Genomic DNA, 16840 nt, shown 5'->3' on the forward strand with positions numbered 1-16840 from the left:
AATACTTACAAATTCGTAATCTACATTCCATTATCAAGTTGCGCCTTACCTCTCGTCCTCTTACAACAATTGAAGCATTGTGCCTGTGCCAAGCATCAACGTCAGGTCTTATATCTAATATTTATTCTGAATTACTCGCTCCCTCTACTCCTCCTCGTGACCCTCATGAGTTAGCATGGGAACACGACCTGGGCTCACCACTTGATGCTGAGGAATGGTCGGAAATTCGGAAAAATGCTGCCTCTAGCTCAATTTGTATCAGAATAAAAAAAAATCTATATAAACTCCTCTTCAGGTGGTATTATGTTCCTACTCGTCTACAAAAGATACTGCCTGACTCCTCCGACAGATGTTGGCGTTTGTGCTCTGGCGCATGTTCATTCTTACACATATGGTGGGACTGTCCGAAACTGATCCCCTTCTGGCGTGAAATTAAATCTTTGATAGAAACAGTGATCCAAATTCCCATGCCCTTCGACCCTAAATTCTTCCTTCTACCCCTCGGGTTCCCCATGGCCACTAGGCACCAAAACAAACTTGCCCGCCACATGTCAAATTGCCATAGAATGGAAGTAAGTCGCTCCTCCCGCACTTATCTCTGTTACTAATAGGATTTGGCAAACTCACCCTATGGAGTACATGACTAGCATTATAAGAAACACAGCCAAATCTTTTAACAAGGTCTGGGATCCATGGATGTCATTCTTTCAATACCGCTCCCCATTTACTTAGTCATGCTCCATACCCATCTGCAACCCTCCCACTCCTCGCCTCATTGCTCTTAATTCTTGGGAGATCTCTACCACACCACCCCCTCCCCTCCTTTACCTTTCTCTTTTTCACTTTTCTCTTTCCTTCTCTCCTTCTCCCTCTTCTTTCCTTACTTTCTCTTTTAAATATAAAAATATACCGGTCTTTCTTTCACATTATCTTATAGAATCTGACCAATTTCCTCTCCGATACGTGGAGAGCTCTGTTCTATTAATTTAAGTATTGATTGATTGTTTTTTTTTTTCTGTTTGAAACAACATGTAATTGTATTACAGTGTTTTTCCTTTGTGACCGTCAATAAACACTTGTTAAAAAAATGTTTGCGCTGCACAGAATGCGTGTATAGGAGATTTGTATGCATAATATAATCTAATATTATATACACACACATATATATATTATATATATAATATCTATCTATCTATCTTCATTCATTCCCTTCACGAAAAACCACACAACACGTCCAATATAATAGTTGTGGGTACAAGGTCAAGCGGGTTGCAGATATAACCCTGTCCAAATAAGAGTGGCAACCAGCACTCCATATGCATAAAAATGCTTGTTTTATTGCATTTAAAATCCACTGCAAAAGAGCTCCTTTGTGCCATCCATACCAGCAAGTCAAAACAAACAAATTAGCAGTATGATTGCAATGTACTCGTCTAGAAAAGGCACTTCAGGAACAGCTCATAATAATCTCTGTTACAGAATACGCAACAGTCGTTTAGGGGCTCATGAGGCACCTTTGTGCTGGTTTCCAGTCTTATTTGGACAGCAGATTGCCAGATAAGAGGCCCCATACCTGTAAGATGTTATTTAAATTGAAATCATCAGACAGTGATGTAAATGAATATCATAATTCAGGAACATGAATGATAATATGATAATCTGGAAGCCAGTTACCCATGAAGCTACAAAAACCCAAAAGTGAAAGTACATTATTCTTTTCTTTATAAAGTGCCAACATATTACACAGCACTGTACAATGACATGAAACAGAAGGTAAAGATACTCATATGAACTTCCAATCCAACAGGTGTGGGGGACAATTGACACATAAGGTAGCAGAACAACAACTGTAGCTGTTGGTCGGATTAGTGTGTGTGGAGACTAAGGTGGAAGCATTGTCAGCAGCCAAAAATAAACCAGACTTTGGAGACTCATTTCTGTGCTAAACATGTGGTATGGTAAAGATGAATGAGAGACAGTTCAAAGTGGAGACATGAAATATGAACTAGTCATTGGAGAAATCTTAATAGTGTCCGCTGCTGGATACCATGACACTACGTCACCATTTTTGTTAAGTGGATCTACTTCCATTATGGTTCTTAAGAAGTCTTTCACTTTCGTGCTGCCTGGGTAGTATTGTGGTTATCTGCCAGCTCGGAGTAGCTGCGTGCTCAGTATTTTTCATGGGCATCATTCTCGGTGCTAGACACGGAACCAGGACACTTGTTTCCAATATTCTCAGATTATGTGGCGGCAGAAGGCTGCAGAAATCACCAAAAGAGGAACAAAGCTGGCAGCAGCAGCAATGACAGTTGAACTCAATGGGCCCAGCAGCTGAACAGAGATGGTTATCCAGTACACCTTCAAAACAACCCTTTCTCTGTAATGCTTAATTATTGTATATTTGTGACATCAGGATTAAGTGAGAGGAAGAACTAGCTGCACTTTAGATCAGCTTTGTGCTCCAATGGCAGTATATAACTGCTGTTCAGTGATCATGTCACACATATTGATCAATGATAGCTTCCACTTTTACGGTCACTGAGGTGTACTGTTGAACAATTTAATGAGCAGGGGAATACTAGGTGGTAGTATTTAGCAGACTGCACATCAGACAAGCTCAAAATTACAGTAAAATCCCTGACCAGGTAAATGTATAGTCTAATGCACTCTGGATAATAGGTTCCATACCTGTATATTTATATCTAGCAGATTAACAGAAGAGTAATTGTTACTATCCAAACAGGAGCACACTGTTTAAATAATGACAGCCAGTTGTAACTCAAACTTAAGCAACTTACCGAAGTTTTCTCAGGTTCCATATCTGAGACGACAGTCTCCATGTCGTCAAATGGCTGTCTCCTAGTATGCAGTCAGTTAGAAATCTAGCATCCCAAGGCCTTCAGTATCCTATAACAAGAAGATAACATGTCAGTGCCAGAGACAGACTGAGGAAGGAATAACAAGTGCCTGTTTCTGTGCCAAACAAGGAAGTGTCTTATAAGAAAATTATACAAAATATTCACTTTGTAAAGCAAAAAATGAAGTCAACTCTTATCATTGCGATGGAATAAAATAGTGACTTGAGCCACTGGGGGCTGTTTTATAGAACATCTGCTGCAATGAAATCCCTTCCTGAAATACACTGCGATTTTGTAAGGCAATCCTCTCTGAGTAGTTCTAATAAATATTGCCTTCACAGCAATGATAGATGCCTGCACTTTGCACAAGGGAAACATTGATTCCTGGTTGCTGTCAGAGATAAAGTGGCACTGCACACTACAGCTGGCCTGCACATTCAACCTTGTCACTGGACCTAAATGGCACATGAAAGGCATACACACAGCAGAAACTGTGCCTGCTAGAAACAGCAGTGTTAAGCAGCCAGAGGTACAAAATGTTTATATGCCAATATAAACACAGATATAAAGTGACTTGTCAGTAGGAGGACAGGATTCATGAAATTCAGGTGTGCATTGTAGAGTAACTACTAGCCAAATGAGGGTCAAGTGCGGGTGGCCCGTTTATCAACATTTATGCTTTGTAATCCTAAATGCACATTTTGAACCTTTTCTTCTCATCAGCTGGATGTGCAAGCAGCATGTCTTTCTATACATAGAAGTGTAAGGCAACCAGCCTCTTTTGTCAGGTAATGATTAGTTTATTTCAGACACGATATCCAAGAACAACGTGGTGTATAAACATATGCATGTTACTATCTATATATATATATATATATATATATATATATATATATATATATATATATATATATATATATATATATATATATATATATATATATAGATATATATATATATATATATATAGATATATATATATAGATATATATATATATCTATATATATAGATATATATCTATATATATAGATATATATCTATATATATATCTCATTAACGGAAATATAACTGAAACAGAGCAATCTAAAAGTTATTTCCAAAATTGTAATAATCAGTTGCTAAAGCAACATAAGGCAAAATGTGTTCTATGAGGTGCCAAGAAGCATGTATCAGAACTGAACATATTCTGAAGCAATCTAATTAATTGTGTGGAGGTCAACCACAACAGGCAATTTCAACATCAACAAACACTTTCAAGTGTTGAGCCGTAGTACAATCATTAGATTGCCCATACAGTAAATTACGGATCAGTGGCCCACGCAGAGCAAGGGTGCCAAAATTAAGAAAATAAATTTTACATTATTAGTTATACAATAATGGTATAGTGATAAAAGATATAGAAAGAAGTTTATGGCATTTATCTACCCATGTTAGTGACCCTCCATAATAACTTATGATTCTCCAGCTGTATTCCATGCATGGCAAATTTATTTTAAATGTAAAATTGACAGTTTCACATAAATATCTTTAATACATGATATTTGGCATTAAAGCCATACAAACCCGGATTGATCCAAATACAAGTGCCAATTTGGTTACACATGTATATATGTACGTATGTAACCACGCTGGACCCAAGAGTACAAATGGTCAGATTCCCACCAGCATTATTGGCACCTGGTGTGGTCACATCATGGCCACATGCCACCTGTAAACAACTTCCCAATACATTTATGAATATGCCCAATATAAACTCAATCAATTTCAAAAGGATAATTTTGTCAGTGGGTTAGTTTTCGGGCCAGACGCACTGCAATATTGGGTCAAATGCTTGATATTTACAGTATTCGTAGAGTCTCTGTGGTCAGCAATAGCCTTATAAAATTAATTTCAAACAACTTTTGCCAATATAAACATATGAATCTCAACTTACAAGGCCAACTAAACTTTCAAAAATGAAACCTAAAATGCATTTTTCAGTCTTAACATCATGCCAAGCTTAGCCCACAGTGATCACTCCTCTGAATTAATGCAGCAATCTTTACAAAAGCAGTTCTGCCAACATTCTCATTCGGCCCAGTCCCTCACTGTTATTTGTAGTGAGGGACTGGTGGGGGTATTGAAATGGACACTACTTATATGCTGCTCATTTAGTGATAGTGCCGCTTCCCCTGCAAAACCACTAGCTGTATTTGGGACATACTGTGTAACGGAAGCTAGCCGTGCAGTTTGAATATAAGATACCATCTCTAGCAACAGTGTTGAATGATGGGTTCCACCATAATTATATAGAAAAACATTTACCTTTCATATGAGAGCAGAATCTATTTTGGTATAAGATTACTCACAGTCACTACAATATATTAAACAGCTGTACCGCATATGGGGAAATAAACGCTATCTCCATTGAAAGGTAAGTAATACAAGTTACAGTTTACCTATACAAAGAACTATTGCTTCTGTTGAATTGTGTGATGCTGAAGTGTAGGTATAATCTGCATGGTAATCACAACATATATAACAGCTTCTATGTTCCATTTCTCTTAGTAACATGAAATAGTGGGTGCAATTTCCACCTTATCTCCATTAATATTTATGGTTTCTCCTATACAATGATTTAGTCATTTATATGTGGGACAAACAGAGGTAACATCACTAAAATATATACTAATATTTGCACAGGTGATTCACTATGCTATGAATATACTGATTGACAACATTACTGAAAGTGTACTGTAATAGAACTATAGAATCATAATTGTAACAGTAGATGCCTGGATAAGCACTACTACAATTATTCAAAGTGCTATGTACGCTTGCAGTATAAGAGATATAAGAATAGGTCTATATGGTTATTGAGAACAATTATTATAAAATAAAAATATTTATGTTTTTCACCACTCTCACTTGTCAGTTAAAGTTGAAATCGTATAGTCTGGTGCTTCTTACTTCTCAGGAACAATAATTTGTTCCTGTTTTAAAGGCAAAGGGTGGTCACACCAAATATTGATTTGATTGACATTTCTCTACTGTTCATTCACTTTGCATTTTGTTAAATGATAAAATAAACTATTAAGACTTCTACTTTTGAAAGCATTCTCACTTTGCAGCATTTTTTCCACACCTGCCTAAAACTTTTGCACAGTACTGTACATACTTATCTTACTTGATGCATTGTTCTTTGGCTCATTATAGTGTGGATTTATGGTGTCAACAATACAAAAACAACCCAGTGGTGACCAACGCGGTGCATTCTGAGATGGGGCCATGCTGATCTTTTCAGAACATTGAAAAGAATCTTGTAATTAAATTATCATTCATTTAGCACTTTATTGCAGCTGTAAACATCAACTGCATAGAGTGAAAGAAATTAAATGTAGGGCTACTGTGGTTTTGTCATATCCACATGGGGCTTATCCAGCAGTGCTGCTACCTGCTACATCCACTAGATACATTTTTTCATTTATGAGTTTAAGTTGTTCGAACCCAAGATCAAAGTTCATCACAATAATAAATCAGTCAGTACTAAGTAATTTGCTAACCAGGTTGGCATTCTGTTATTCGATGGACAAATAGAGTATATAGAGCATTTTTGGAAACAGTCAGTAAAAAATAAAAAAGATAAAAAAATTAAATATCACAGCACAAAGAGAAATGTTAAAGGGTAAATGAATTTCCTCACATTTATTTGTGCCGTTGTAGAATCCAATTTGCCGGGTTAGGATATAGTATGGCAACAAATGCTACTTTATGAAGTAACAAACTATTCTAGTTTGTGCCAGATGCTTTGGAATATTGATGAAGAACATAACACATCTGTAGTATCATACATGGATGTGTTGCTTCTGTACATGTTATAAAAATTGTGATGACTTCCTGTCGGCTACATGGGAAATGTGCTCTCCTAAATCAATTAATTTAGAAAATAAAAGTAACTTCTATCAACTTGCATCTATATGTAAGCCTAGATATACACTAGATATATATCCTGCGTTAGAATACCAGAATACCACAGTCCCCATAACTCTAAATGGGGACTGTGGTCTGGAACAATATATCAAGCTCCGAAAAACTTAGCTTTCCAGAGCTCGACTCCGATACCTAATACCATCCTTAAGACGGCAGAAGCAATTGTAGCCTATAGGCTACAGCACCCCTGGAGTGAGATCGTCAGATCCCTCCCAGCAGGCTGGGCTAACCTCAAGACTCATCCTCACAGGTTTATTACAGACACTAATAAAATGCATGTGAACAGCATATCCAGCACTAGAAACCAAAGTTTTTCGCATCCCCATATCTACTTCCCATCAATAACTGCTGCTAGCATTGCAGTAGAATTTTTGCGTTTCGATTTTCACAACGCCTTGTGTTATATTCTTTGTATCTCACATTGTGGAAGTCTATAATGACCTCCAGTAAACTATTAGATGCCAATATTATCCTCCCACCACCCAAAGCCAGTCCACTTGCCATTCATTCATGCAAGAATCAAGCATATTGTCTGCTAAAAAGCTATTAGAATTTTTTTTTAATATTTCAAGCCACCTAACTGAATTGGACAGCTTCTTAAAACATGGCACAACAAAGACTTAGCCAGAACATAACATTAATGCATGGTATTAAGTCTGCTGTCCTTTTTCTTGTAGCAAGTGAAAATGTTAATCCTCCATGAAAAAGACTTTCCTATAAATCTATGCAAGTACTACAGACATAGGTGTTCAGTTACCAGGAAACACTTGCATGACAATAGAGATGGCTGCATGGCTCACAAATTGCTCTACATTCAGCATAACCTTACCCAATAGCGGTAGGCAAATTGACAGAAAAAAGAAAAATGTTTTAGTCATCATGACAGTAATGCCTAGAAGAGGAAGATTAGAAATGTCAAGATGTGCAAAAAGTGGACTTAAAGGAAAAAAAAAATGTAAGACCGAAAATAATTAAAATATTGAGCAAAAAAGAGAGAGAAAAGAAGAGTCAGAGTGCGAGCACCAGAGTGAGCACAACAAAACAGAAAGAGCGCGAGCGAAAGAGAAATCACAAGCAAGAGAGTGCGCAAGCAAAAGAGAGCGTGCAAGTAAAATACAGTAAGGGTATTAATAAGAATATGGAAAGTTTCTATTAGCAACATTGTTTGATTTTTTGGGAATGTGGAGAAGTCACCAGTTCTGGAGTCCAAAAAAAAGCGTTCAAGTTCCAGGAATTTGCTCTTATTTGAGCCAGATTCTACCTCTACAGTTGCTCTGTTTTGGCACATGAAAATGATCGATATATAGCCTATTTCAGAGAGTCATGTTGCAAGAAAGTTCTGCAAAGGCTCATAGGTTGCTGATATGGTTTTTGTATACCTGTTTCGGAGACTGTCCCTCAGCAATGACATAAACCAGTTATCTCTTATTCATAATGCAGTTGACTGATGCTCTTTCCTTTGCTGCATCGGGTATGTAGAGTTTATAATCTGCCAAGTTTACAACCGTGTTTTGTTTAATACCCTAATCCTTGCATACATTTTAGTTTCTGTATTTCAGACATAAGCTTTGCTATAGTTTCTGCATAGATGCACCAGACACTACCTATATATGACAACTGTCACATGAAGTAAAAGTTCATATGGAGAAGTCAGTTTCTGCCTGTAGCCCTTCTAGTAATTCTCTTTCTGCCTAGCTTCCTTGCCTAGAACATGAATGGTACCAAATAAGGCAGATGGTACGGATGAAAAAATGAACACGGTCATCAATGTGTTATCCCTTCAACAGCCGCACGGTGTTTTACGATTATTATACAAAGAGTTTAGGATCATTCAATTAAATCAACCCTGGCTGTCATTTCATCTCAGTAATGTAACAAATGGGTTGATGCCCAGGGCGATTAATATCATGTTTTCTAATGTCAGCAAAATGTAATAGTCTGCACGTAATAATTTTTATATATATATATACACACACACACAAACGGCAGATAGATATATATTACGTAATAAAATATATGTATATATCCACACATGTGCACAATAAAAAGGTGTCCAAACTGAACTTGACTCCCCAATTGACTCACACTTCAAGTCAAAGCCAACAAGTACTTACTTAGCAAACCTACAAAATTCAAATAATTAAATCCATCAAATCATAAAAGAGGACTCCAAAACCTATATTAAAGCTGTATTGAAACATTAGTAGACAGTCAATAAATTCAAGAAAGCAAAATCTTTGTAATTTTATTTGGACATGTGTGCATACAAAATATGATTTATAAAGTTAAGAAAAACATATCCTTCATATTAAAGCCAAGAAAAGAAACATTTTACTTAAGTCAGCATTTGCATTTCTTAAACATGTGTTACCTTTTGGCATAAAAAAAAATGCCTTTTCATATTGATAGCAAGCAGGTGATCCATGAAATCTAAATTCATTAAACAGTAAAACAAGAACCACATATAAGATGAAATCATCTAAAATCTCAGCACACTTCATCCAGAATAGATACATTTAGGGAAATCCATTATTACATGAACAATAGTGTATTCATGAGGGACAATACCGAACATGATGCAAGAATGAAGCTGTATCAGAATGACAAGCAGGAAAGTCACATTTGGGGGTGGTGTGTGGCTTTACATCTCATCTAATGACAAGATTCTACTTGCATGAAGGGATCAGGTACACCCAAAGGACAGTACTATGAATAAACAACCTTTACCAGAAAATCAGTTGTACATATTGTATGAAATCATACATATAGGTTTTGATTACATGTAACTTTTGCAATTTGGATTATGTGTATGCCAAATGCTATCTATTGTTTCTGATTTTAAATGAAAAAAAAAAAATAATACTAATTATTTATAATAATAAATTTCATTTATTTATAGTTAAAAGAAAACAACAAACAAAAAAAAGTCTGTTTTCTTCTTTCAAACTGCAATGAGGACTTCTGTTCAGGTGGAGAGGGGTGGGGGGCACACAACACTGCATTTGCAGAGAAAAGGCCACAACCTACACATGATTTTTTCCTGGGGTCAGAAGAGCCTGATTGAATGTCCATACATATTTGAAATAAAAACCTGTCATTGTTATAATCAACTGCAGAAAGTAACCGTTAAGGGGCTCTCATGTCCATGCACATTATTGAAATGACCATTCTGACTGCTCCTTCCCCCTGCTTTATACATTTGCATGAAATTTGTTACAACATAACATTGACAGTGATACCATGTGAGTAGAAGTAAAATTACCACTAGTTTATTAAACAATATTCTCTTTATCATTTGATTAAAAGTAACGCAAATATGTTTTCCATGCAATGGTGACTTTCAGAAATGAAACGTATAATAATGAGGCACACAAAGCTAGGAGTCGAGCGAGGAGATTTGTTTCAGAGATGCTTCATCGTCCAGCTAAAGTGCCAGGAAAAAGAGAAAGTGGCAGTTTAGCAGGCTGTGTATAATCAGCCTGTCACTGCACAGTACAGTTTCAGATTAGGCGAGTGGTATTGCTGTGGGCTCAAGCATGCTTCAGAAATGTGTTCCTGTAAGGTGCCAACTTGGTAGAGTCTTGTAGAACTACACATACTTGGTATATGCAAAACAACATTCCTTAGTGCATTTGTTAGCTAGAACAGCAAATAGAAAGAAGAACATGAAAACTCAATATCAATTTATCGAAGGCTGTTGAAGCCCAACATAAACTGCCACTAGCAACTTTAAATCCAAATCAATAGTATACACTCATAAGCAACATGAATTCACCATTTATGTATTAAAAAGGACCACTAAGCCCAAAATTTGACATTTGCAGCTAAAAAAAAAAATGGAAAGACATTTGTCAGTGACCTAACATTGCTCTGCAAAAAAGTAAATTATTACTTCCCAGGGGCCAGCAGAAGCTCCTCCAACATCTTTAAGCAGCATCACAATGGGCTATGATACAGGTTTAAAAGCAGAGTTAAAGTAATCTGAACTGCTGTGACGACACTAACCCGGTATATGAACCACCTGATCCACAGTGCATTTCTGCATATCAGTCACTTGTTATTTTTCCTACAGCAATATAACATTTTCAAATATTGCCATTTTCTAAACTTAATTTGTACATAATCCAGGGGTAGACAGATAACATAAAATTATGTGGCCCATCAGTCAAATCTAGGAAATAGCCGGAAGAGATATGTATCCATTATTCTAAATACAAAATGTTAGGTACCAGCAGTCAGGAGCATTAAGTACCTGGCCACTAGCAGGTTTCCAGCCCTGACATACCAAATACCCGTTATTTGCTGTATATATTACAGAAATAAATATAGGATCACATGATTGTTCATAGCTGCCTTCATAACCAAACAATATATTAAACCTCTTTCATTTTCAACAGGACTCCCAAGTGGCATGTCTGCAATCCTACTCCAAGATAGCCGAGTGGTTATAATGAGGCTGATTTCACATCTCGGAGCACACAGTGCATGTCCCTGTATTTATCCTGCACTCTAAATCTAAAGTTACAGTGCGTCTATATTCTGCTGCATAATCAAACAGCCAATCAAATGGTAAGAGAATCCTGAAGCACTTTGATCCATGTCTTATTTATACAACAAAACACTCCATATTTAATGTTACATATGTAGCAATTGCTGCTAAAATGACAAAGTATAATAAAATGCATTAAATATGATACAATAAACAACATATCAACATGTAATTTTATGGTACTCACGTGTTACAATTCAATTGCACCAAATAATATTGTAGCATGTCTCTTGTAACTGAACAATTAAGCACAATTCCTCAGTATTATCAGTAGATCTGTAAAACTAAATTTCAATAATCCATGTTTAAATACACATAGGTACTTTAGAGATTGGAGAGATCACACACTCCAATTGTTGCTAAAATAACGCAATAACAAATTATATATATATATATATATATATATATATATATATATATATATATATATATATATATATATATATATATATATATATATATATATATATATATACATATACACACACACATATAATACACATCCCTTGACACCTAGTGTATGCATTGAGTGTGGCTTCCCAATATGTGATAGTGTCTGCAGAAGGAAGTGATGTCACCACCAGGCTCTCCCTGCACAATTCCAGCATTTCAGAAGCTCAGACTGTTCACTATGTGTAGTGAGGACAATCTAGGGCTGGCAATTCTCCTCAAACACTGAACTCTGTTAAGTATACAGTTTGACATTTTTCCAACTCATACATTTTTTCTATTCAATTCCTTGTTCACAAAATTAGCCAACATTGTAAATACATAACCTTTGTGTTTCTATATCGGTTGCAGGATTCAGCTTTTTTTTGTCAGTGATTGTCTATACTCTTGGAAGGTTTCATGACTTATTTATTTAACGCTATAATCAATAATCCTGTTTTTATGTCATTATGTACGTACAATATATGCATTTGCACATATCAAATTTTTATATTGCACATACTGCACTTTCAGATGTTAATTATTTTTATAATTGGTTGGATTCTGTTGGTGGTGGACCATTAAAGTAACTGATACAAATGTAAGGAACTGCTAGAAGTAGTTTTTTACCTTTATTTTTGTTAACTGATTATACTATGAGAGTACCCAAATATACCAACACAACACAGTGATCACCAACTAAAGTGGAAATACTTTAGGGTTACTATAACACCACTAGTTTCTAGTGCTGAGGGCTCACCTAGGTTCTCTTGGGTGGAGCAGCTGCATTATATTTGGACTACTTTCATAGGATGTTTATACATTATAATATATATATATATATATATATATATATATATATATATATATATACATATATTTATTAACCCGTGCATGATACTCATGCATTCTAGTCAAATCAAGCTACTTAAGGTCTTAAAAAGGTTCTTGTCGTGCATTTGGGCCTAGCCCAGGCCTCCTCAGGGGAAGAGCGTTACTTCCTGACGCAAGCCGCCTTTTTAATGTGTGTTCATGAGGTAAAATTACCTCACGAAAATGAGTTTGACCCCTCAACTCGTAAATTTAGCCTTTACTACCCCTCCCACGGGGGGAAGGGGGGATGATGGAAGTTAACTGACTTGACTATTCTAATTTTTTTGTCAAATAATGTCAGTATACCAAATTTCAGGTCAATTGGATGAGCCCTTTCTGAGAAAATAGTTTTTTCCACACGCACACACACACACTAACGCACGCCTCTACACATGTGTGTTCATGAGGTAAAATTACCTCACGAAAATAAGTTTGAGCCCTACCAAATTTTAGCCCTTTTTGAATTTTTTTCCCCACACACACTAAGAATTTAGTAAGTCAGTGTATAACTCCGCCCAGCAGGTGGCGCTGCAGCTTGGTTTTATTTTTTCCACACACACACACAGACGCCACTAAGCATATATATATATATATATATATATATATATATATATATATATATATATATATATATATATATATATAATTTTTAATTTTTTTTAATGTATAAAAGAGAATAAAGTTTAAAAAAAAAAAAAAACAATAATTTTTTTTTTATTCTTCACAAGTGCATGTATTAGTTGCAATAAGAAACAATCTTAATGTGTGAGCAAACTAGAACTGTGCATAATTTAATTTTAGGTGAATTTCTTGTCTAAGAGGTTGTAGGGACACAACAGAAAGGTCCTGAAAGTACTTTGCTAAACTACACAGACAGAAGCAAGTCAGCGGTGGTAACAAACTGTTCTAAGCAGGAGGAATAGTACCAGCTGTGATATGACAAGGAGAATAATACAATGTAAGAAATACAGAGGAAAGCTATAGCCCGATTTAGAAAAGGGGAAAAAAACTAGATTGATTGTGAATTTAAAATAGAAATGCAAACTTCTTTTCACAGATAACTAAATAGTTGTCCTGGTTACTAAAAGGAACTAGCACATATAATTGAACAAAACAAAAACACACTATGAGGAAACACCTTTTAGAAATATTTAAACACACTACTTCTTTGCGGAACTAGAACCGAAGCATTCATATAAGCATCACTAAGGGAGATCTAACAAAACATCAATATTCAATGGATGCGCCCATGTTATTAAATCGTTCAGTGTTGTTCAGGTTCTCATGTAGTGGACTGTTGATTTTCAGTAGCAGTCCAGTGTTCACCATGTTCGTTAGCATCTCACAAGCTATGATTACAGCTACATTTTAGGTTATAGCTACTAACTTGAAGTGCAAAACAGATAAAACAACAATTTTAGAAATTATAAGTACAACTAACCTTAAGCTGCTGCTATGATAAACCCTTTGAAAATTAGCCAGACACTGCCTTGAGCACACAATATTCAGAGAGCTGGATATAATAATTATGAAGGTATGGGAGAGAAGTGGTTTGTGTGACCTTGAGGGTATCCCCTTTATCTTTTGTTAGCATCGTTTTTAGTAGTTTGAGCTGTCAAGATGCAAAACTTTATTCTTGGAAAGACTGCTCTAAGATAGGTCAGTAACACATAACATGAAGATTTAAATAAGGTATCTTCAACCACTGGGTCCTTTCAGCTTAATATTACCCAAATAGCACTGCTGCTCTAGTCCTGTATCCAGCAACCTGTTTATGGAAACTGTGAGGTGTTGAAACTAGGTGTTGACTGAAAATGTACCTCACTCATACCAGGGAGAGGTGATGAGTCATTCGCATAGAGCGCTGGAAGGATAAAAGGCAGGATTTCCAGGGAAGAGACAGCAACCGTAATACCAAGAAGGCCTCAGGAGACAGGAATAAAATTTAATTACCAGAAACCCTATTTACCCAAGACAGAAAACAACACATTAAAAAGGTAGGTACTCACATATATTTACAATTTTTCTACCTGAACCTAGGAAATAAGGTCACAGTACAAAGGTAGAGGTATTGGGAGAATGCAGAGGAGAGGGAGATTATTAGGAGCCACAGTCCAATAGTATAGAGTCCTACTGTACACATGAAAAGCACATCAAGAACACATGGACATTCTAGCTGCCTTGTCCTTCCTTCATCACCTTAATAAAGTCCTGCACAGCGCTTGAAAAAAACCCAAAAAAGAACCCATCCCTTTTCAGGCACAGTTCAAAAGTGGGGGCACAAGGCCATTACTGACCTGTAAATGAATAAGGTGGGTGTTAATATCCTAGTATAACAGTATTAAGATTAATAAAAATATCAAACATACCTATCTACCTAGTCAACAGAATTTATTAAAAATGTCTCCACTAGCGATATTCAACATTGTTTGTTGAATATGGATAATTAATAAGGTCTGCAGCTACGAATGGGGGATACAGATTGAAAGCATTTTACTTCACATACTTTATGAAGATGTTCAACCTGTACAAAGTTTAATCTTTAAATGTCATTTTTTTTGCCTGACATATGAGAAAAATGCATACTGCATACTTTATGAAGCAGGAATAGACAAAATAATGTAAAAATCAGGAGCCAGTCGGATTAACATCAAAAGGGTAACTAGCCCATTAATAGAAAGTATCCATTTCAAATTAATAAAAGTATCCCCAAGAACAGAAGAAAAATTTCACAAGTAACACCATTCAAGTATGTGGACGCTACATACAACAACCTGTTCAAACTCACAATAACGTGCCGTGACAACACCCAGCGGGTAGAGGACTATCCAGAGATCTAGTTGCAGATGATAATCTCCTCAGGCAAGGTACTAAATATCCAATGTGGTGTGGGTAAACCAGATTTATTAAAAACTAAACTAAAAATGGTTCTTTATGTTAAAAATTACAATTATAAATAAATTATAATAATATAAAACAAATACACTAAATAACTACAGATCCCAGAAAAAAACCCTGATAACAGAGTAGTATTACCAAACTCTTATTACTGGGGAAAGATTTTGGTGTCTGTAGAAGTCTTCTATGGGTCTCTTTACTAAGTACATGTCCTAGAGCTGGCGTCCCTATTCTGCCACAAATCTCAGACAGGCAACAGACCACAGAGTCTTCCTCTTCTGCAGTTTTGTCCTGAATACACCACTAGTAGATAACTTGTCTACTATCTTACCCCAAATAGTCCAGGCTGATGGCAATAGCTTATCCAGGGCAGAGACTATTTAACTCTCTTCTCATGCCTCCACTCCTCTTGTCTGTGGGATACTGGGTCTCTATCATCATCAATTTATATAGCGCCACTAATTCCGCAGCGCTGTACACGCACATCAGTCCCTGCCCCATTGGGGCTTACAATCTAAATTCCCTAACATACACACACAAAGACACAAAGACTAGGGTCAATTTGTTGGCAGCAAATTAACCTACCAGTATGTTTTTGGAGTGTGGGAGGAAACCAGAGCACCCGGAGGAAACCCATACAAACTCCACACAGATAAGGCCATGGTCGGGAATTGAACTCATGACCCCAGTGCTGAGGCAGAAGTGCTAACCACTAAGCCACAGTGCTGCCCTGATCCTGGGTCTCTGTTGGGCTGGACACAGGTTAAGGGGGCAAACTGGGAGCCAACTCTCACTTGTTCCTTACTGTAGTCTGTGTGGAGGATTCTCTGGAAGATCTTGGGCTGTCATTGCTAAACAATGACCCTAACTGAAGAAATTACTTTGATCTCGTTACTGGATAAACTAAAGGTGTTGTTGAACAACAGGTTAACCAGTCACAGTGTGTTTAACATGTATTTTATTTCTAGAAGACAGAGGGAGCAGGGTGTACACTCTCGTGCCTGGGCTGTAACAAAACCATTTCAAGTAGGTACCTAGAGGGAAAGATAGGCCTTTATTACATGGCCTGGATCCCATATTTTAGCACAGTAACACAGTAAAAGTCATTTATTATTGTAGGGTGTGTTACACTAGTATTAAGATGAATGACCGAGCATAAGCAGAATCACACTTGGATGTCAGTAAAGCACTGAAGCCAAGAAGCTATTTTTAATCGACTGGCTGCTAGACAGTAGTCAATAGCTACAAATCTAATACTGA

The 16840-nt window shown here is 36.5% G+C and overlaps 2 protein-coding genes across 6 annotated transcripts in view; both read right to left on the reverse strand.

The window, feature by feature from the left end:
- OSBPL8 (oxysterol binding protein like 8) overlaps positions 1 to 16840 on the reverse strand; it is a 151663-nt gene that overhangs the window by 109354 nt on the left and 25469 nt on the right. For all 5 annotated transcript variants that reach the window (XM_075209565.1, XM_075209566.1, XM_075209569.1 and 2 more), the window contains one exon: positions 2802 to 2910. In XM_075209565.1, coding sequence (XP_075065666.1) covers positions 2802 to 2843 — 42 coding nt within the window. In that variant the 5' untranslated portion in view covers positions 2844 to 2910. The remainder of the gene's footprint in view (positions 1 to 2801; positions 2911 to 16840) is intronic.
- The window catches only part of E2F7 (E2F transcription factor 7), a 340183-nt gene that overhangs the window by 81625 nt on the left and 241718 nt on the right, over positions 1 to 16840 (reverse strand). The gene's annotated exons all lie outside the window — the stretch shown is intronic.

This window comes from Mixophyes fleayi, chromosome 4, assembly GCF_038048845.1.
Source record: "Mixophyes fleayi isolate aMixFle1 chromosome 4, aMixFle1.hap1, whole genome shotgun sequence".
Lineage (NCBI taxonomy): Eukaryota > Metazoa > Chordata > Amphibia > Anura > Limnodynastidae > Mixophyes > Mixophyes fleayi.